This window comes from Microtus ochrogaster, chromosome 10 (assembly GCF_000317375.1).
Source record: "Microtus ochrogaster isolate Prairie Vole_2 chromosome 10, MicOch1.0, whole genome shotgun sequence".
Lineage (NCBI taxonomy): Eukaryota > Metazoa > Chordata > Mammalia > Rodentia > Cricetidae > Microtus > Microtus ochrogaster.
Window position 1 is genome coordinate 156,833 of NC_022016.1, and position 22,188 is coordinate 179,020.

At 44.5% G+C, this 22,188-nt stretch overlaps 1 protein-coding gene across 1 annotated transcript in view; it reads left to right on the forward strand.

The window, feature by feature from the left end:
• Positions 1–22,188, forward strand: part of Cdk5rap2 (CDK5 regulatory subunit associated protein 2) — a 149,457-nt gene that overhangs the window by 87,898 nt on the left and 39,371 nt on the right. Inside the window, 5 exon segments of the mRNA XM_013348234.2 lie at positions 5,869–5,994; positions 10,381–10,954; positions 12,752–12,829; positions 12,831–12,982; positions 19,651–19,699. Of these exon segments, the coding sequence (XP_013203688.2) occupies positions 5,869–5,994; positions 10,381–10,954; positions 12,752–12,829; positions 12,831–12,982; positions 19,651–19,699 (979 nt within the window).

Genomic DNA, 22,188 nt, shown 5'->3' on the forward strand with positions numbered 1-22,188 from the left:
TCAACATCGAGAGGCTGGGTGGGCGGGCGAGCGGGTGGGAGACACGTGGGCAGACACATCATACAGAATAGAATTGGATATTTATTACTTGGAGGCGGGGAGAGGGAGAAGAGGACAGAGAGAGAGAAAAGGGGGGCAGAAAATTGGGGAGAAGCAGAAGCAAAGCTGCCTCTCTGAGAGGAAGACGGAAAAGAGAGCGAGCTCAAGCCGGAAGCTGAAGATCAGCCTGCCTCAGTGGATGGGGGACGGAGTGGGTGTGGCTTGTCTCTTAAAGAGACAAAAATCATAACATTCCCAGCTCTTTTTTATAATAAAAAGTGGGAGATTAGACACCACAGTTTGACGTGTTGTATGAAAAAGCCACAATTTTTGAGCTGTAAGGATTTTTTAAGCTTAATAAGAGGGATCTAAAGGCGTGATCTGCCCTGTCACTGAGCCGCCATGCCACAGCACAAGCCGCAGAGGGGAGCAAAAGCCTGGAACCAAAAAAAACTGCACCATGCCATGGCTGGAATTGAAAAAGCCCGCTAGAATCTTAAAAAATCCGGGGAGCCGCGGGTTGCTATCCAGAGCCAAAATTGTGAAAACCCACAAAACAGCGGCACCCAAGGCCTATAATGGGAATGGATACGAATCGGCACGAACACCCAGGACTCATGGGCGAGCATCTTCGGACCACAAGTGGGGTGTTATGGCTGCCTGGATTCAGTCGTTCGGGGTGACTCAGAAACCAGAGGCTGGGGCTTCTCTGAGCAGCGTTTATGATGAGGGAAGAAAAAAGGAAAGAGAAAAAATGGGAAAAAAATGAAGAAATTGGGGGACCCTGGGTCCCCAGTCAAATGCACTGTATGGGGAGTGTGCAGTGCCAATGGGTGGGTCTGACCCCTGGTCAGTCCAAACACGATTCTGGTTAAGGGAAGCAACTGTAGCAGAACAGGGGGAGACTCACTGATTGAAGCCAGAAAGACAGTGGTGGGAGTGGGGAAAAAAAAAACAAATCCAGTTCAGGATCCTAACCCTGGGAAAGGAGTTTCGGGGAGGAGCGCCTATCTGAGTCGCAGGGCACCAATTGTTAAAAATGCTGCAAGATCCCCGGCTGCAGTAGGCAGTGGGCCCACAGAGCAGCTAGTCCCAGGCAGAGACGGCTGCCAGTTTCCGAGCCGTGGCTGGTCCCGGACGGGCTGGTCCCAGCGAGCCTGGGGGCTGTGAGCAAGTGGCGGGTAGAAGGCACGTGGACAGACACATTGTACAGAATAGAATTGGATATTTATTACTTAGAGGAGGGGGGAACAAGGAGAAGAGAAAGGAGAGAGACAGAGAAAGGAGCGGGAGAGGGAGCGCACTTGCCAAAAGGGACAGTGAGAATCAAGTGGCTAGAGGAGGGCAGGGGTTGCTGGGAGTGGGCATGGCTTGTCTCTTAAAGTGACAATTAACCATAACAATGGTGTCTCTTCACAACAATAGAAACCCTAATTAAGGCAGATGTTGGTTCCAGGGAATAGGGTATTGCTGTAAAAGACCAGACCATGTTTTTGTTTGGAGGAATTTGAACTTTAGTATTTTGGGTTAAGAAAGAAGTAGAGTTCTTTAAGCACTTCTTAATGGGCAATACCAGTAGGAGCATGGAAGGACAGTGTTGCTAAGAGTGATTTGAACTGGCAGGAGTTAGCTCAACAGGTTTCAGAGTTGTTTTAGTATATTGCCTAGAAATCGTTCTTGTGATATTTTGGTGAAGAATGTGACTGCTTTTTACCTCTGTCTGAAAAGTTTGAGGCTAAAATGAAGTTTCCCTTGGCAGAGGAAATCTCAAAACCTCCCAGTATAGAATCTGTTGTTAACTCTAATGAAGATATATAATGAGAAAGAGCAAGGAAAAATACAAAATTTAAAATTTGAGGAGTAAAGGGGCACCAAAACATGGAATGGAGCTAAATCCTGTGCAGATAAAAGATTAAGAAATGAGTGAAAGGGGATGGTGACCTCAAGGCATCATCCCACCCAGCTAAATTTCCATTTTATGAAAGGGAATTAAAGGCTTAGAGCCGGTGTGGTGCACACCTTTAATCCCAGCACTGGGAAGGCAGAAGCTGGTGGATCTCTAAGTTTGAGGTCAGCCTGGTTTGCAGATCCAGTTCCAAGACAGCCAAACTTAGGAAGTGAAGGTAACCATCAAAAATGGAAAGCTGGTGAAGATATAGTTGATCAATGGGGCCATGTTCCAGCCCCAGTAAGCAGCAGAACTTGGCAACTTTAACCATGTAGTCCTGGCTTTAAGGATAGAAGAAAGGACTAAGGAAAGTCACTGAAGCCAGCCGGGCATGTGTCATGGGGTGTCTCTGAATGGAGGCCAGAGAGACCATTTGCATGAAGCTGTGAAGTTGAATCCTGGATTGTCTTGGAGATCTCAAAACTTTAGAGATGCCAGAACCCTGAGCTACCTGCCGAGGAAGCTGCTAACAGGAAGTGGAACCAGCCCAGGAGAAAGAAGTGTGTTGTAGTCAACAACACTGAATGGAGTTGGAGATCTGAAGAGTGCTTTCATATCAGACATGGAGATGCAGAGTTTGGAGTGTGCCCAGCTGGGTTTTCAGTCTTGTTTTGGACCAGTATTTCTTCACTGTGCTTCCTTCCCTATCTTTTGGAATGGTAATGAATATCCTGTGCCATTATATATTGAAAGTATGTGATCTGCTTTTTGATTTTATAGGTGATGGCAGTTAAGAGATTGCATGAATTTCAGAAGAGACTTTGAACTTTAGACGTGTAAATAAATTTGAGACTGTTATAGACTATGGATTTTTGAAGTTAGACTGAATGCATTTTTTGTATTATACTATGGCCATCAGCCTTTGGGGGGCAGGAATGGAATATGGTCCCTCTCTATTAGAAGATGTGGCTTTGTTGGAATGGGTATGGCCTTGTTGGAGGAAGTGTGTCACTGTTGGGGCAGGTTTTGAGGTCTCATATGCCCAAGTGTCTCAGGCCACTTTGTGTTGCTCTTGGATGAAGATGTAAGCCCCTGCTCCAGCACCATGATGATAATGGACTGAACCTCTGAACTATAAGCAAGCCACCACAATTGCACTTCCTTTATAAGGAAATAAATTTCCTTTATAAGAGTTGCCATGGTCATGGTGTCTCTTCACAGCAACAGAAACCCTAACTAAGACAGCTAATACTTTGAGAATCTGGAGAGTACAGAGAACCCTCATAGAATAGTTCAGGTCAGCACAAAAGTAGCACTTACATCTTCCTCAAAGGCTTATGAACCTTCAAATGTGCCCATGTTGGCACTTGATTCTGATCTCCTACTGTAAGCAATTGACAGTCACATGATGAACCTTTATCCACAGTGGGAACCCTGTGTGCCAATTTGTTCTAGGCTGTGTGGTGATAGAAGCACAAAACAGATGAGGTCTCTTTCCAGCTTATGTTGTTGAGTGTTTTTACAAGGAGAACATTTAATTGAGGTGGCTCACTTGACAATTTCAGAGGTTCAGTCCATTATCATCATGTCAGAGAACATGGTGGAATGTGAAGACAAGCTACTTACTGTACAATACAATGCCTGTGAAAAGTGCAGTAGTGAAAAGTGCAGCAGGATGAGGGGCTTGGGGCATGAGGAGTGAATAGGGTTCACTAACACTCATGAGTGTTAAATTGCTCTGTGGCAAGGTGGGATTTGGTTTGAAAGTAGGAGCAGTTAGCATGCTTGTCCTGAGTGAAGGAACAAGGACAAAGGCCCTGGTATTGCTTTGTACTTGAGAACTTGGGTATGGAGTAGGGAGACCAGTTACAGGAATGTCTGGTGTGCATAGCATGGGAGGGGGCAGGCAGAGATGTAGAAGATGTGGTCAGTGAGCAGCAGACCAGGTGCACTATCAGAGACCATTCTAGGACTTCATCTTCACAAGAGTAGAAACTGTTGGAGGCTTTTGAGCCACCCAATGGTGAGATCTCACATAAGCTTTAAAACAGGAACTGGCAAAGTACTGTCTTTGGCCAAATCAAACTTGCTGCTCTCTTTCGTGATTTAAGCTTATCGATAACCAGTTCTATTCATTCACATAGCAACTGTAACTGTTTTATTATAAAGTAGAGTTAAAGGAATGCTAGAGACCCTAAAGTCTAAAAATTTTGTCATTTTGCTTATTGAAGGAAACAGGCCAACTTGTGTTTTAAAGGGATAGTTTCCTTTGCTCTCCATTGGAAGGATGAAGTTGCCCTGCAGCAGTATAGGAAAGATCACAGTAGAGGCAGGAATTGGGGGATGCTAGATTTCTGGCTAACAGTTTGTTGAACAATCCTGGTAGAAACTTCAGGTAGGCAGCTGGAAACAGGTGAGTTTGTTGTCTAGGAGAGGGGAATATGCTTGAAAAGAAACCAGGGAATAACCACATATACTAATATTTGATATTGTATAGCTCAGGTCCATAGAGATGAAACTGAGGAGTTCTAGAGGTTAGAGGTTCTACTGAGGAGCAGCAGCAGGTGAGGTGGGATAACAAGTAATGGTGACATCTCAGCATCTCAGAAGCTGAGTTAGAGTGCTAGTCAGCTACTGAGAAGATGAGTCTGAAGGTCTGTCTGGCTTGGTGTTTAATGAGTCCTTTAAGAAGGGGCCTGATAGGCATGAGTTCCAGAGTGACTACACTGAGGCCAGAAGTTGGAGACACCAAGGATAGACACCTCTGTGGAATTGCACTGATGTGAGGTGTGAAGGGCAAGGGCCACCAATTACATTCAGACTACCACAGAAAACTCAACTGTTTCTAGCTTGCCAACAAAAAGATTCAAGTACTAGATAGGAAATTGTGTCAGGTCAGAGCATTTCTAGAGTAGGTCAGAGGTTGGAGGTGATTCTTGTAGCCCTGGGTTTCCTGTGGCACTAATCAAATGAGTCTCTGTTAATTGTTGAACCCATTGCACGCATTAAATACATGCTCTAATTGAATCTTCCTGCTGTCTTTGGAGGCAGTTCCAATAACTATTGTCTCCATCTTAAGCACAGGCAGCAGTTAAAGAGAGGAAGTGACTTGGACAGTTACTCTAGTACTCATCGCCAGGGCTCCATATGAAATACCCTGGCTGATTCCAAAGGCCTAACACATAATACTCTATAGGGATTTTGTGATGCTCTGCAGCCAGAGGCAGCTTCCCTGTAAGTTTAGGCTGTCTCTTAGATTCACTTACTTGGGGTTTCAAGCTTAGTCACCTTCTACAGAATCAGACTTCCCCTCCCTCCTTTCCCACTTCCCATTAATTCTTCCTTCCATCCATCTAGGCATCTAGTCACCTGTTGTTGAACATTATCTGATAGTCTGCTATGTCTTCAGCCAGCTTGGAGAGTAGGAAAAAGACAGACGACATACAGTTCTCCACCTTCTGAGAGTTCCCTGTCTTACTGTAGTGGGGGCAGATAATTAAGCAGTGTTGGGGGTGGGACTTTAGAGGTAAAGTGCTATGGCAGAGGTGACCCAGCCAGAAGAGGGACTGGCATTTGTCTAGGACTTGCCATCTGCTCTACACACTTGCTGAAACTCTATAGAGTGCATCAGCCAGGTGCTGCTCTGGCTATCACCCAGAAGCCTCTGGGACTTCTCTCACTTTGGAAAAGTGGTCATGGGTTGATGGAATTTATTTTCTCACTCATAGTTTTTTGAGAACTTGAACTTAAACCATTTCAGACAAGCTATACTATATTTATGCTTTTATGTCCTGTTATGGCAGCTCGATAGATTAATTTTATCTTATAAATTGCATTTTGCCTCCCCAATGCTTTTATTCTCCCAGTTGTGTCTTTGTGTTCTTCTCAGTTGCTTGGCTAAATTTCAAGTCTCCCGTTTTATTTTTCTTTCTCATTGCCAGAGCCTGCAGCTGTTGTGAGAGCAGTCTACCAGGACAACCCAGGCAAACAAGAAGGACCTGAAACCACACGCTCTGCTTGGAAAGACAAAGAAGTGGACAGTGACCAATACACGAGCTTTGAGATCGGTTAGAATTCCACCATTATGCTACTACTGAGTACTAGGCATTGTTCACTACTATTTTACATCAAAGTCCTTAATAGGTCCTAAAAAAAAAAAAAAAACCTCTCTTTAGGGACTTCTTTATCATTCCCATATGAAAAAGGACAGGTGAGGTTATTTGAAAATAACTGACTTAGGGTCACACATCTGGTAAGGAGACAGGAGAGTCAGGGCATACCATAATGTCAGTGGGACTTACTGGTCTATTATCAGGTGCTTCTGCAAGGTGGGTTCAGATTGAGGACACAGTGTCATCTTCAATAGACCTCACATCAGGAACATGGAATTGTAGCAGGCCATTAGCATCCAGATTGGTTTTGGCTGTTGTTGAGTTGCTCTCTGTCCGTCTAGGAGTGAGACCAAGACTGTGAACTTTCCCAGTAGGTCAGTGGGGGTGTGCAGAGAGGAGAGAGGACTCCAACAAGTTTGTATCCCCTCCCTTTAATTATGAAGTATTATAAGCCCACAAATCTACACAAAGGACACAACATTGATTCACATTCCTGTCCAGTTAGAATGAGCTAATGCTTATTCTTATTCTTTTTACCTTAGATCTTTTATCCTTTTGTTAAAAACAAAATTACTTTTGTTTTACATTGAATTCACTTTGCAAGAAGTCGTGGTCATTGAGAATTCTAAGTCTGTGGCAAGATGGCAGGGAATAACCAGCCTATTGAAAAAGACTGAGCTATGGCCCAGGGGCCCAGCTGTGTATTCTCCCCAGGCTGGAGTTTCCTGTGCTGATTGCATGGTCTTGTGCTTTGGGGTGGTCTAGGCTTTCAAGAAAAAACTGCTGTGCCAGGCAACAAAGTGCTAGTTAGCTCAACTGTGGGTCATGGTTTGAATGTGGACTGCCCCTCACAGACTCGTGGGTTTGAACACATGGTCCCTAGTTGGTGGTGCTGTTTTTAGAGGCTGTGGAATGTGGTGCTTGTTCATTGCTAGGATTAGTGGAGGCTTCTTCTCTCAGTACCCATTTTTCACTGGGCTGCATTGATCTTTCAGAGTGTGCCTCCTGTACTGTGGACATGTGACTGCCTGTGCTTGAACTCCTTCTCCCTTCATTCTGAGGTCTCCACCCAAGATGTACCTTTCGTGGACATAGTTTTTGTATATCCTAGCACTTGAGCACTGGTGTTGTTGATTTATTCAGTGACTGCTTAGCGCAGGGCTACATGCCATGGGTGACAAGTTTAGCTTTGGCTCCTTTTTCAAAACCACCTTGGTAGGTGCTTGGGGAAGAAATGAAGGGCATCAGATGCACAGGTGCTACTGGTCTTACTCTTAAGAGTTCAGAGCTATTCTCATTTGCCTCTGACACAGGAAACTCCGGTCCTAGGATGCTGGCAGAAGGCAACAGGTGCAGTGTTTCTCCTTTTTATTTTGGGTAGCTCCAGCTTTTAAAACCTTGCCCTCCACTTGAGTAACACAGACAACTCAGGTAAAGGTGCTAGGTTTGCCGGCAGGTCTCAGTACATAATGGTCTAAGGCTTGCCAGCTTGCAAATTCAGGGAAATGGATGGATGGGTAGGTGGGTGAGTGGGTGGATGATAAGTAGGTAGGTAGATAGATAGGCAGACAGACAGATTCCTTTCCTACAACATTCATGCATTTTTATCCAAAATTATAAATAGTTTGCTCAGACCTTCATCAAGGGCTGCCGAGGACAAAATGGCAAAGTTACATTGTTTTACTGGTGCTGCCATGAGAGTTGCTATGCATTAGCCTTGGAGCTTGGGAGTTCCTGCCTCTGCTAAATCACAAATGGTTATAGATTGTGGACTTTGAGAGTACTTCTTGGCAGGGGGTGGGGAGGTTCTTAGCTTTTTTCCCCCTTTTGCTAAAAATAGATTTTTCTCTCACATAATGTGTACTGATTATGGTTTTCTCTCACTCTGCTCCTCTCAGTTTCTCCCTGCCTCCACTCCCTTTCTATCTCTGATTTGAAAACGATCAGACTTCTAAGGGGGTAATAGTAAAATTTAGTCTTGGCAACAGCATGGGTTGTTTGGAGATTCTTATGGGATCTCTTTACCAACAACTCAATTAGATGTAACCCAAATCCAGTAGTGAAAGCTTCATTTGGTGACAAGAGATGGACAATTGGGATTCTGTCCTCATTATTTGGTGATTTTGTTTAGATCACCTTCATATATGTATATATTTTAGCAAGGTTCTACTGTGTTAGGTTTCTATACTTCCTTGAAGGTATAGGAATGTTATATTTGTTTCTTTGTTAGCAGCAAAGTTTAAAGTGGAGGTCTGAGTGTGAATGTGAGGATGCACATGCTCCTTGGCACTCTCAGTATTGTATACCCGGATATCAGGGCCAAAGTCTCCCAGACTCTGCCTTTTTTTTCCCTTTATCTTTGCTTGAATTTCTCACCTGGCTATGTTTTGACTGGCTATTGGCCACATCAGCTTCTGGTAATAAAACATATTCACAGCATACAGAAGGGCGTCCCACATCAAACAATGTGATTGATCTTAGTTCTATGAGGGAACATTTCTTCTTGCTATCTAATGCAGGTAGTCCATAGTGCAAGGAGATTGTTATGTTTATAGGGGTGCCCAACCTTTAATGACATTTTAGTCTACAGATGTGTTGGGCTGCATCCATAGCTTCCTGGGGCACGTGTTACTTATGGAGCTAAGGTTGGATACATTTACGTATTTCTTCATCTTAGAGGATGACTCCCTCGAACAGAATTTTTGTTGAGTTATCACTTGGTTGTTCTTTCTGTTCCTTGCACTCTGTTCTACAAGAACTTACCACATACCCTTTCTGTCACTCAACTCGTGCCAGATACAGAGAAATAGATTAATAGCATGGTTCCTAATTGATAACATATTGTACACTATAGAAATGCTATATCGAGAATACTTCCATTAACACATATACCCACTGCTGTCTAAAACCCAAATGCTGTTGGCATTGTGAACACTGGCAAGAATGGACTTGCGACTGTGAGGAACAAATTGTAGAACCTGTGACTTCACAGAATATTGATGATTGTCTTTCAGAAAACCATTCTAGGTCATCTGGTCCAGTTCACATGGTTCTTCTTAAAGCCTTTTCTCAAGCCAGTTTTTGCTTGGATGCCTCCCATTATGAAATCTTCCATCTTTGACAGATTGGCTCTAGGAAATAGGAAAACAAAGGGAATTCCTGTTTGCTGAGTTCCCTTACTGCTATGTTCAAAAAGCTATACTAACCTGTTCCTGATATCGTTCAGTACCATATAAACATAGCTCCTTCCTCTTAATAAGTAGTATTCTTTCTACTTTACAAATGAAATTCGGGAGGCTCAAAACAGTGCAGTAATTTGCTTAAGTAAGCTTATTCAAAACAAAGCGGCAGAGCCAGTGTTGGAAACCAAGTCTGTTCATTAAAAAAAAGAAGAAAAATATTTTTCAGGCCTAGAAAGATGTCTCACTAGTTAAGAGTGCTTACTGCTCCTACAAAGGACCTGTCTCAGCACCTATGTCCAGGCAGCTCACAACTGCCTCTACTACCAGTTCTGACACTCTTGATGGTACATAGACAGACAAGCAGGCACATAAATGTAGATGGGAGTACACAATTCAAAGGTGAATTCACAGAAAAAGGAAAATTAGACCTGAGTGGAAGGACAAGTGTATATTCAGGCCACAGTATATGCAAAAGCCTGGGATCGTGAAGTAACATGATGTGTGCAGAAGGTTCGGATGACTTTGTGGAAACTCTCTGTGGGATGCCTCTAACCAGGTCCTGGGAGTCTCAGAGTAGCAGTACTCAACTGATGTGTTGCTGGTTAATCATGGTTAAATTAGAACACTTACGTGAGAATAAGGATGGATCGAGTGGCAATATTGTGTGCTAGTCAGCTTTGTAGAGCATGACAGACTTTCTAAGCAATCAGCTTGAAAGGATAGACAGTATTTTGACTCATGGATAGGGTCTTACTGTCCTCTTTAGTGATAATTTTCTTCTACGAGGCCCCACCACCTAAACTCAGCACATCTTCCAGCAGTGCCATAAAAATTAAGCTTTTAATGCACAAGCTTTCAAACATTTAAGATCCAGAATTCAATTGTGGGAAACACTAGAGGCAGGTGGCTATTAGTGTTTGACTCAGCCATGGCTCTGGCTGGGTTGAGCCAGGCGGTGGTGGCGCATGCCTTTAATCCCAGCACTCGGGAGACAGAGGCAGGTGGATCTCTGTGAGTTCGAGACCAGCCTGGTCTACAAGAGCTAGTTCCAGGACAGGCTCCAAAACCACAGAGAAACCCTGTCTTAAAAAAAAAAAAGAACATAAGGGGTTGATTGCAGTAAAGGAGATACTGACAAAAATTAGTATTTGATTTTCAGATTCTGAAATGTGTCCACCTGATGACCTTGCCCTATTACCAGCAGGCAAAGAGAACACGGGAGACTTCTTAGGCCCAACCTCTGTAGCCACTTACTTGAATTCTAAGAGTCAACTCTCCATTAAAGACAGTGTGATTGGGACTGACCAGTCTGAGAACATCAATATCCCCAATGACACAGAAGACTTAAAACAGAAAATCCATGACTTGCAAACCGAGCTGAATAGCTACCGGAACTTCATTGTCCAGTTACAGAAGCACTCGCAGTGCAGTGAGGCCATTATCACAGTTTTGTGTGGGACAGATGGGGCTCAAGATGGCTTGAACAAGCCTATGGGCCAAATTGATGATGAAGAGATGACAGTTTCAAGTTTGCACCAAGTACGGTATGTAAAGCATATGAAAATCCTCCATCCACTAACCCCAGAGATGATTGACAGCGAGATGCTAGAGAGCCTCAAACAGCAGCTGGTGGAACAGGAGAAGGAGCTACAGAAGGAGCAGGATTTGAACTTGAAACTTTTCAGTGAAATCCATAACCTGGAGAACAAGTTCCGAGACCTCTCTCCGTCAAGGTACATCCTATTTCTTCCTGCACCAGCCTCCTACCTTTTAAGCCTGCAGTTCTCCAGGTTGTTGCTAGGCAAGAGCCCTGGAGCTTTAAGGGAAAGCTGCTGCTTTGGACAGGTAGAGTGTACGCTAGGGGTACTTTACCTGGTTTCAGGCAGCCAGGGCAAGAGTGAAAAGCTACGCTGCATAGTATCACTCTGTGCACACCAGTTAGATGTGCAGCTTCTGAGATGGGCAGGGCAGGTGGTGCCCTGCTCAGGCTGAGGACTCAGGGTAAAAGCTCCACAGCAGTTACTCTGTGGATTGCAGTGTGTTTGCTCAGCTGCAGTGTTTATTTTTTAACTCTGATATTGTATTTTGCTGTGGTGTGGAAGTAGAACGGATATCCTGGGCAGGTTGGAAGGAATATAAATGTTTTCCATATCTTTACCCTTTAAGGTCATCTTAGAGAAATAAGCCTGTGTTGAAAGCGAGAAATTCTTAGGTCATGAAGACAATGCTTTATGGTTATAAATATATATATTTGCTTCGTGAGATATGGCATAATGGGATCATCTGTAAAGTTGACCTTCATTCTTACTAATTTGAGACAAACACTGCTCTGAATAGTCAAAGAGCCAGAGTGATTTTTTTTTCAAGACTTCCCAAGCAGCAAGATTGAGGGAAGCTTACATATTGATGGGCAGTTCTATCAGCCCCCAGGCAGAAAGTGTTTGATTTTTTGTTGTTGTTCATATTGTTTAATTGAAACAGAGTTTTACCCTGTAATTCAGGGGGCCCTCAAACTCACAGTTTCCTGCCTCAGCCTTCTGACTGCTTGGTTGCAGGTGTGTTGATAGGTAATGACCTATTACTTAGCCACAGATACACCACAGATACACTATGCAGGAGACACTCTTAGCTTGTTTTTGTAGATAGAGAAACTGAGACTCAAAGATGTTGCCATGACTTGCCTGTGGCCAGCTTTAAGTCCACACTGTCTTACTCTTCCTCCTCCACAGAATTGGCCTCTACCTTTAAGATGGATGTCTTGTGATTTGCTTGTAGGTTAACAGTGGTCATGGTGAATCAAAGTGCCTGTCAGGCCTCTTTAGATCCAGCTTATTGTAGCTACTTTTCCTCTCTCAGATTTTTCTCTGTGCTTACTCCAACATTCCTAGGCTTGCATAGAGAAGGATGGTACCTAATGGTAAGGAGGTGATATTGGATAGTAAAGATTTAGCAGTCTGTGTGTTTTAAAAGCAAAGCTTTACTACCTAAATACCTTTAGGACAGATTTCCTTTTCTGCATGAATTCATTTGTTGGAAGCCAGGGAGAACTGGGTGCCATAAGATAGCTTGTTTCCATGACCAGTGGGTCCCAAGTTACCCAGTAAGTGGTACCTAAGACTCCAGCTCTTTCCATTGGAAGCAGACAGTCCTACCTTTTTACCCTTGCCATGTATATATATGAATTCTTGGTGGGTCCCTAACCCTTGGGGCACTTGTTTCTACAATTCAGAATTCTGTCTTTGAAAAGCATATGGAAACTAATTGTTCTCCTGAGTCCTTGCCAATGTATGCTTTAATTGGGGGCTTTCTAAGGTTAAAAATATTGCAGAAGAATCTCTGTTCATGCATTTGTTGGCTGTTTGAACTCAAAAAAGGAGTGACCTTGTACAGTTTCAATTTTTGTAAAGTATATATGCTTGTACAGCTGCAGGCTTTCAGAAATTATGCTCTGTCATTTTTCCAATTAGTATTAAGGTCACAAAAATTCAATTCTAAAATGACACACACATTTTCCTTCCCTCTTTTATCAGATACGATTCATTGGTTCAGTCCCAAGCCAGGGAGCTCTCCCTTCAGCGGCAGCAGATTAAGGATAGCCATGACATCTGTCATTTACCATCAACACATGAGCACCATGATCAAGGCATTTGAGGAGCTTCTGCAGGCCAGTGATGTGGATAGTTGTGTGGCTGAGGGCTTCCGGGAACAGCTAACACAGTGTGCTGAGCTGCCTGAGCAACTGGAAAAGCTGTTTCACCATGGTAAGTGGGTAGAGGCACTGGTCCTATACTCTCTGACTTCTTGCTTGGGTACTGGCAGAATTCACTCCTTGGCTTCGTGCATCTCCTTGCCAGCTATACACACTGACCTATTCAGCCGTTAGGCTCAACAGCCTTCTTCCTCATGGTCTTTGCATGTTACGTCTCTCCTTCCTCCTTCCTTTTCTCAGCCATTCTACTGGGGATGTCCTCCTTGACAATCTCTATAATGCTCCTGCCACCCGCTGACATCCCGTCTCCTTCACCTGTTGCGTTTTTCTTAGTTTTCACAGTGGAAGAATGAGTGGGTTCAGTTTTATGGTGTGGTGAGTATGGCCCATGACAGGAAATACACCATCTGTGGTCATGCCAGGAATAAATGTCTGAGCTTGGATTTTACATCTTATCTCTTCGCATAAGTCTGTCTGTTCCCACTATTGGTAGCCTTTTTGGTATTTTAGTAGTTATTTGGTTGGAAGTGGGCAGTGATAACTCAGTGCTTTTAGTCACTTCTCTATTGCCACACCAGGCACCATGGCAGCTCTTATAAAAGAAATCCTTCATTTGGGGTTTACTTACAGTTTCAGAGGTTTAGTCTATTATCGTCACGGTGGAGAGTGTAGCAGCATGCAGGCAGGCAGGCACTGAAGCAGTAATTGGCAGCTGCATCATGTCTGTAGGCAGAGACTGGCCTTGTGGGCTTTTCAAACCTCAAAGCCCACCACCAGGGACACACTTCCCCCAGGAGGCAACACCTCCTAATCCTTATAATTCTTTCAAATTGTGCCACTTCCTGGTGTTTGAGCATTCAAATATATAAGCCTGTGGGGGCCATTCTGATTCAAGCCACCACACTTGATTGTGTTGGTGATGAGCCTGGGGGTTAGGAATATAACTTTCACATCCAAGATTGAGGGTCTACGATGACAAATGTAGTCACTGAGTCAAGCTGTGTAGACAGAGCTTTGTCTTCCCCTGTAAGATGTGGACCTTCTGACTTTGCTTACCTATAACCTCAGCACTCTAATATCTAGGTGGCAAAATCACTCCAAGGGTTAAGTGGTAGCTGTGAGGCCTTAACTGTGTGAGTAACATATGGCTCTCATGACAAAGTAATTCCTACCACATCAGTTTATGTTGAGTCAGAACTGTGTGCTTTACATGTGCGAAAAGTGAGTTACGCAGAGACACAGTGGACTTGGTGCAGTCAGGATTGACTGCTCTTCTGCCTCCCATTCAAATGGAATAGACAGTTTACTGTGGATCTTGTGTGTGCACTTTAATTTCATGATGAGCACAGCTGTTCTAATCACTGGGATATATGTGTCCCACTCACATTGCTGTTAGTCTGGGTGCAAGGACCAAGTGTTCCTGTTGCTTGGACATTGCATTTCCCCTTCTGTGACTGATCAGACCAGTGCCTTTCTACACAGGCTACACTCACTCTCTACAGAAGGCTTTCTTTGTTCACCCCAAGTAGGAGAGAGAGCTGCTTCCTGTTCTTCTCTCTGGGTTATCTGCAACTCATACATGACAGTCTGACTCTGTGCTGGAGGCTATCACAGGAATATTCCAGGGAATCAGAGATTGGAACTAATACCCTGGTATATGGGTCATTAGCCTTTAAGAGTCAGATATCCTCTATGGAGTTAGCAACACCCACCTTCACAGAGCTGTTTGTAAGAATTAAGTGAGATTATTTAAAGTGCTTCATGTTGCCCTTGGAAACAGTATGCGTTTGGGAAGTGACAGTAATGATTACAGGAAAGTTTTGGTTGCATCACTGGCCCAGGCTGTCAAACAAAGGATTCTGACTCCTGTCACCATGGAATCACTTTCTCCATTTAAATTAGTTTTCTTGCTCCAGAAATATAACCCAGAAGCCTGGCATGGTGATACAGGTTTATCTCCCAAGCGGGGGACGAGGAAAGAGGATTGTAGGTTTGTGGTCAGCTTGGGATACATAGATCCTGCCTTAAACAAATGAACAACAACAGCGATCTTCTTTACTTTTTGTAAAAAAGAAAAAAAAAATTGAGAGGCAAAGCTCCCTCCATCTCCTTTAATCCCACAACCACCATACTGCCCCTCCTTGAAAGTGAACTCACCAAGGGCAGACAAGACAACTCTGCAGCCATCCTTGTATACCCCGTGTGCCAGGCTTCTGGGAGGAGCCATGGTAGACAGGAAGAAAGAAGCATAGAGTTGGATTGGGGATGCCAGGTATTGAGTGTGTGGGACAGGTGGAGTCTGAGTGGAGAGTTCTGTGCCCAAAGAGGCTTCTGGGCAACAGCAGGAGGCAGGCTGGGTCAGCCTTTTACAAGTCAACTTCTGCACTCTGATTCTCTTGTTTGTCACACAGGAAGTGATAGCTAGCCTTTGATTTTTGCTTTTTCTTGACTTCTGTGTTACAGAGATGATACTCCCTCACTGTGCGAGCTCAGAGCTCTTAGGTTTGCCAGAGAAATGGGAGCAGTGTTTTCATGACATGCATGCCAAGCTCCTACATATCTGACAGATGGTCTCCTACCACCTGTGTGGAGGCAGTTTCTACCAAGAAACTCAGTTTATTAGTTGTTAGGATCCCTTCATCAATCCCACAAAGATGGCCAAAAAAAAAAAGGACTCTATTGTGATGACGGAGCAGGTATAATACAAGCTCCCCAAAAGATCTTTTATTTCACAGACTCAGTCTGATGGTGTTATTGGAGCACTTCTGGCATGCACATGGAGGCCAGGTCTTTGAGGGTTTTAAGATGGGCTTGTGGTCAGGAAGCTCAGGATGCTTGAAGTTATCCCAGACCAAAGGCTCCTATCCTGTGCATGAAGGTCATGACGCTAAGTTCAGTGATGCCCATACAGCAGGCCACCACCTTCTATATGCCTGGCAGTACTTGTACAGCTTCTAACTGTTGGCAGCGCAGGGCTAAATGGTGGCCTGTCTTGAGATCTGTGAGATCAGAGGCTTTTTGTTACCTGAAGGCTGGTGAACAGCCCCAGTTCTTTCAGAAGATAAGTGTCCTGCCTATTATAAATTGTCCTTCAGGACTTTGAGCTCTGACCCAGTCAGATGTGACCTTCCCTTTTTGAGGAGGAGTGCAGAAGGCTGACATAGGGACTACAGACTTGAGGGCACCTACCTGGCTGGGGGGACTGCCAACCTCTCCTTGCCTTGTGGAAGCCACAGCATCACACTAGTATGGGAAAGATACAGCCAGCAAGGTCCATGCGTAGACCTACACCTGCCATGACCCTGCCCCTTACTGAAGTGCAGTCAAGTGAGAGTGGAGCCTGGAGCCTTGGACTTGCACTTGTGCTGTAGAGTGGAGGAAGTGCTGACACTCTGGGCTTATAGGAAGCCCTGAGACAGAGACGCATGTGAAGGAATTGTATCCAGGGCTGCTGCCTCCTCACTGTAGCCATTTATCTTTTCCTGTGGGTGACAGTGCGGTACAGTGTCAAGTATATGGTGACCTGCTGGGATGGAGAGGGAGCCTGGCTGCCATACAGGCCTCCCTGTGCTAACCGTCAGCTGAATCACAAGACATAAAGCAAACATGCTTGCTCTGGTGCCCTTTTCCTTACCAGTGATGTTTGGGGACTTTTCCTTTTGGGAGTTTAGAGCGCTGTAGGTGCAGGCTAATTATAGTCTCATTTTTCAAGGCAGCAATAGAAGTGCTTTTTTTTCTTTTTTCTTTAGCCATGCATCAGTTTCTTCAAAGAGCTCATCCTGGTCTGCAATTTCCAGAGTTTTGAAGTATTTTTAAAATAAAGTTGTTAGTTGCTTTGAAACCTGGGCCCTTGCATCCTTTCAAATGATAACACTTGGGAACAGAGCACAGTGTCTTTCCCCCACAGCATCCTGTGCTTTATTTTTGTTTTCTTTTGTCATTTCTGTTAGTCATTTCCCCTGCTGTCAACAGTGGCCTCTTCAGCTGCACTCCAGTAATGCTTTCCCCACTAATCCCAGTTCTGAGAGCCTTTCCTAGGGAAATAATTTAAATGCAGATAAAGCCATATGCACATATATATTTGTCTCACTTATTTACTAAAATTAAAATTTGGAGTTGACCTAAATATCCAGTAGGGAACTACAAGATCCAATCCATGTGTGCCTGTCATAGAATGTTAGCATCGTCTTCACAGTGGAGGCTTCTGAAACAAACTTCGTAAAAGAAATGCTCATCATAAAGTGTGATGTGAAAAATGTAAGTCAGCATCCTCTTCGCACATTCACGAAAGGGAGAACAGAAGGCAGTGTGGATCGTGCCTGCAGAGGGGAGGGTGGGAGGTTCAGGATCGTGCCTGCAGAGGGGAGGGTGGGAGGTTCAGGATCGTGCCTGCAGATAGGGTGGGAGGAGGGAGGCTTTATGATTCTGTTACCCACTGCTCACGGTGAGCACATATTCCTTCCACTAGTGCTAGAGGATGTTGTGTTGTGTTCTGTGGTTCTGGGACTAGAACCCAGGACTTCACATGTGTTGTACTATACCACTAACTGTGTCTCTAGCCCTCCTTTTATTTTGTATCTGCATATGTACATGTGTATGTGCATGTGTTTGTGTAGGCATGTATATGTGTGTGTGTGTGTGTGTGTGTGGAAGATGGGGACTGCTGGAGTGGAGGGCAGAGGTTGATGTCACACGTCTTCCTTAATTGTTCTTTTTATTTTTTGAGGCAGGGTCTCCCATTCATCTTGGAAACACTGTTCTTTTCTTTACTGCCTGGCCAGGTAGTCCTAGACACCTTTTGTTTCTTCCTCTCCAGGGCTGCAGTTTTAGGCCCAAGCTACCACATCTTAAAAAAAAAAAAAAAAATCATAGTTGTGTGGTAGGCACTTTACCAACTAAGCTGTCTCTATACCCCCAGAAGTTGCCTTGAATTTATGATCTTCAGCCAGGCCTTTGCCACTTGACCCTACTATTGTCTGTGTTTTAGACATAGGAAAGCGCTGCATCCAGAGACCACCATGGTGGCTGCTTTCTAGATTTCTTCCTTTCAGCTAGAATGAGTGCCTGAATTAGTGTGTATGAACTTAAGCTGCGTGATCCCACTCCCAAGGTCTGTGGTCAAGAGCTTTAAGATGGATCCTTGCCTCTGCAAATATATGAACAAGGACGTATCGGTGAACAGTTTTTATTTATTTATTATTATTAATTATTTATTAAAGATTTCTGCCTCCTCCCTGCCACCGCTCCCATTTCCCTCCCCCTCCCCTGGTCAAGTCCCCCTCCTTCATCAGCTCAAAGAGCAATCGGGGTTCCCTGCCCTGTGGGAAGTCCAAGGACCACCCACCTCCATCCAGGTCTAGTAAGGTGAGCATCCAAACTGCCTAGGCTCCCACAAAGCCAGTACATGCAGTAGGATCAAAAACCCATTGCCCTGAGGATCATTTACCTCACGTGCACCCTCCCCATCCTGCTGGTTTGTATCTCTGTGTCCTCTGACTTCTGCCCTTCTCCCCAGCCTTCTCTCGGCACTGAAATCCCACCTAGCTACCGGCCAATCAGCTTTCGAGATTGATTTTGAGAGCAACATGTCTTCACAGTGAACAGAATGATTATTCCCCAGCACTTAACAATTGAGCCATCTCTCTAGCCCTGCATCATTTTTGCATAACTTCTAATTGCCTCCTGTGACAAGGGTTCCGATCCTCAGGGCAGCACATTGATGAATAGAAATGGGCTGATTTAAATTATAGGAGCTAGCTAAAAGCAAGCTTAAGCTATGTAGTTTCTGATCACCTAGGGCCGTGGAAAGAGATCCTATCTTAAAAAGTTAAAACAAAAACCAAACAAAAAAAGAAAAGTATTATCTAATAGAGAGATGGACAAAATAGTTAATAAGCAAATAAAATGTTTATTACTTAAAAATAAAGACACACAACTCATATACTATTTTTCACCCAGGTTTGTTGTTGTTGTTGTTTGAAATGGGGGGGAGGTGTCTAACTATGTGGCAACTATGTTCAAGACACTGGTCTTGAACTCACAGTGATCTTTCTTCCTCAGCTGCCCACAGGCTGGAGTTAGAGGCACGAAGGTTACATGCTTCACACAGCTAAGTATGCTTGGTAATGTGTTTATCTATAAAGTGTAAACTCAGGCTGGAGAGATGGCTCAGAAGAGCACTGGCTGCTCTTCCAAAGATCCTGAGTTCAATTCCTAGCAACTACATGGTGGCTCACAACCATCTGTAATGAGATCTGGTGCCCTCTTCTGACCTGCAGATATCCATGCAGACAGAATGCTGTATACATAATAAATAAATAAATCTTTAAAAATAAAAAAAAAAAACTCATTGCCATTGTTCTTGAGTTCTCAGTAGTCCTCATTGTCTGCTATGTTCAGCGAGTCCGGTTTTATCCCATGCTTTTTCAGACCCGGGCCAACTGGCCTTGGTGAGTTCCTAATAGAACATCCCCAATGTCTCAGTGTGTGGGTGCACCCCTCGCGGTCCTGAGTTCCTTGCTTGTGCTCTCTCTCCATTGCTCCTGATTTGGACCTTGAGATTTCAGTCCATTGCTCCAATGTGGGTCTCTGTCTCTGTCTCCTTTCATCGCCTGATGAAGGTTAATATTCAGGAGGATGCCTATATGTTTTTCTTTGGGTTCAACTTCTTATTTAGTTGTAAAAGCTCTTTTCAGCCTCTAATGTTCTCTGTGCTCCTAGGAGCGTTGGCCGGAACGGAACCGCATCCCCAGAGGGACCTGCAGGAGAGGTGAGTATGTAGCGCTCCTTAAGGAATCTCAAGGAGTTGCCAGCCTTGATTTGCCTGCAGGTTTTTAAAATTTAAAGCTCCCTGTTTTCTGCAACTTTATGTTTTTTGTAAATAAGGCACCAGCACCCATAGAACCAACAGTGATTGCACAGCAACCATAGTCCACCACTGTAAGCTTCAGGACTTACACTGGGTTCAGGTGACTCGTGGTGTTTCTGTCAGTAACTGAAGCACATCTTCCTGTAGGAACCCGAGGGTCCCACTGTCCCAACTGATTTGTTTTCCTTCCCTCCCTGCACCTCCTACCCTCTGCCCCATGTCTCCTTACCTGGCTTCTTATTCTCCTGACCCGCTCTACATAGCTATGTACACTGTCACTTTTCTTGAGTAGTGGGAAAGCCATTCCTCAGAGGCAGCTGGAACAGAAATGACCATGGACCTTGCCAACACCCTGTGTCTTTCTGTTCTAGCATCAGCTTTTCTTGCCATACCACTTGACATAGTTCCATGAAGCACTTAACCGTGTGGTGTGTGCTACATTCCCATTTGGCTCACTCCTCACTAAGGAGAACAACATTGTCTAGCACTGACGGGGTTTCACCCTTATTGCTTCTGATGCCACAATTCAAGCATTTTCATTCACACTTCAGGATGAGGAGCTTGTGGTTCAGAGCTGTGTACCTTCATTGAGTGGTAGAGCTGGAACTGGAACTCTAGTCTGCCGCGTTCCAGCACCAGTTTTTCTGTGCTGTCGTTTGAGGATAAGAATGATAGCAGGGATTATATGCTTTCTTTGCTTACTTCTTCAGCCAACTGGCTATGCTGAGGGCTTGCCCACTTATGCTTTGTGTGCTGTGACTTTAATGTGTGTGGCTTGGGGGTCCTTGGAGTGAAATAAAGAAATGGATAGTCTGGGATGTAGAAACGTAGATTTCATTGGCTTCACAGAGGCCACCAGCATCATTACCATCATTACGGAGAGTAGTCAGGGAGGTGCCCTACCTCACTTGACAATGTTGTTATCAAGGTGACTGTAGTCGTAAAAGAAACACTCTTCCCCCTGCAGTGTCACCAGAGTTACCTTCTAGTTGAACCCCTGCATCCATCCTTATTCCACATCCTGCTGGCAGCTATGGAGAGGGAAAGGAAGGCCTTTGAGTGGGGCTGGTCCCAACTAGTCTTAGGATCTAAAGAATCAAAGTGATGGTACTGGGACCTCCCTGGACTATGTCCATGACTGATATAAAGGAGTCATGGCTTCAGGGGCAAGCCAGGCCCACTGGGTGGTCCATAGAAGCTGTTTTTAGGATTCTCAGTCCAACACTCTCCTACAGGACTAATGGGGGTCTTTGAAGTAGAGAAAGTAAGGATGAAGCTTTTCAGACTTGCTGTTCTGGAAGACCGAGTGTGTCCAGAGACTAAGTGGGAGGGAGGCAAGGAACATCTTTCTGTCCTCTTCAACCAGGTGTTTCTTTTTTCCATCTCTGAGTTTGCTACACTTCCTTCTGCTCTGCCATTTTCAGTTGTAGGCTCAGCACTCACAGGTCACTCCTGTGCTAATGAAATGGGTACTCTTGGCCCTCACTGTACGTTTGGAAGGCAGCAGCAAGCCTGGCATCCATCACACTGTCTGGGCTCAGCTGCACCCGGTGTTTACCTATTAATGGATGCACTGGAGCTTTAGAGTCCTTTGCTCTTGTCTAAGTACATGAATAATGAGACTGGCCACTGACAAGAAGTAATAGGGAAAGGGGGAGTACAAAGAGCTTAAATTAAGGAGCTTATCTATAATGGAGATTCACACTGGCTTTTCACAGCATTCAGCTGGTTTTTTTTCTTGTGGCTTAGGTGGTCCTTGCAAATCCAGGTTACTGACCAGATGATTGCCAGAATGATAATATAGAAACCTGCCAAGGGAGTCAAGAAATCTTTGAGATTTTTTTAGGTCTAAGGCCATCCTGTGACTTTGGGATGGACTCGCACATTCTTTTGGGGCTATGGGGCCAGATACGCGTAGGTCTAATGTGATTGGTGCCACTTATGAACCGAGACAGTACCTGGCTCATGATGCATCTTGGCTTCCTCGATTGTAAAAGACAATAGTGCTTCCTTCTTCAGAGGATGTCCGTAAGGACAAATAAAGATCCAGAACCCTGGGACAGAACAGCACTTTGTGAGCAGGTGCCCCTGAATCATGCTCTCTCTCAGGCTGCTGCCCTATAAATCACAGTGTTGGACAAGCACAGTCTCTTCCCTTCCTTTTCTTCCTTGATTCCAGACTTAAGCCCATGGAGGCCCTTCTAAGACTAACTGAGGTTCTATGGATGGTCAGTCACAAAGAGAAAGTTATCCCTAAGTATTCAAGCACATGGTCCAGCTTGGGATCATGGTGTGAGAAATGACATTTCTTTTCTTTTTTTTTTTTTGGTTTTTCGAGACAGGGTTTCTCTGTGGCTTTGGAGCCTGTCCTGGAACTAGCTCTGTAGACC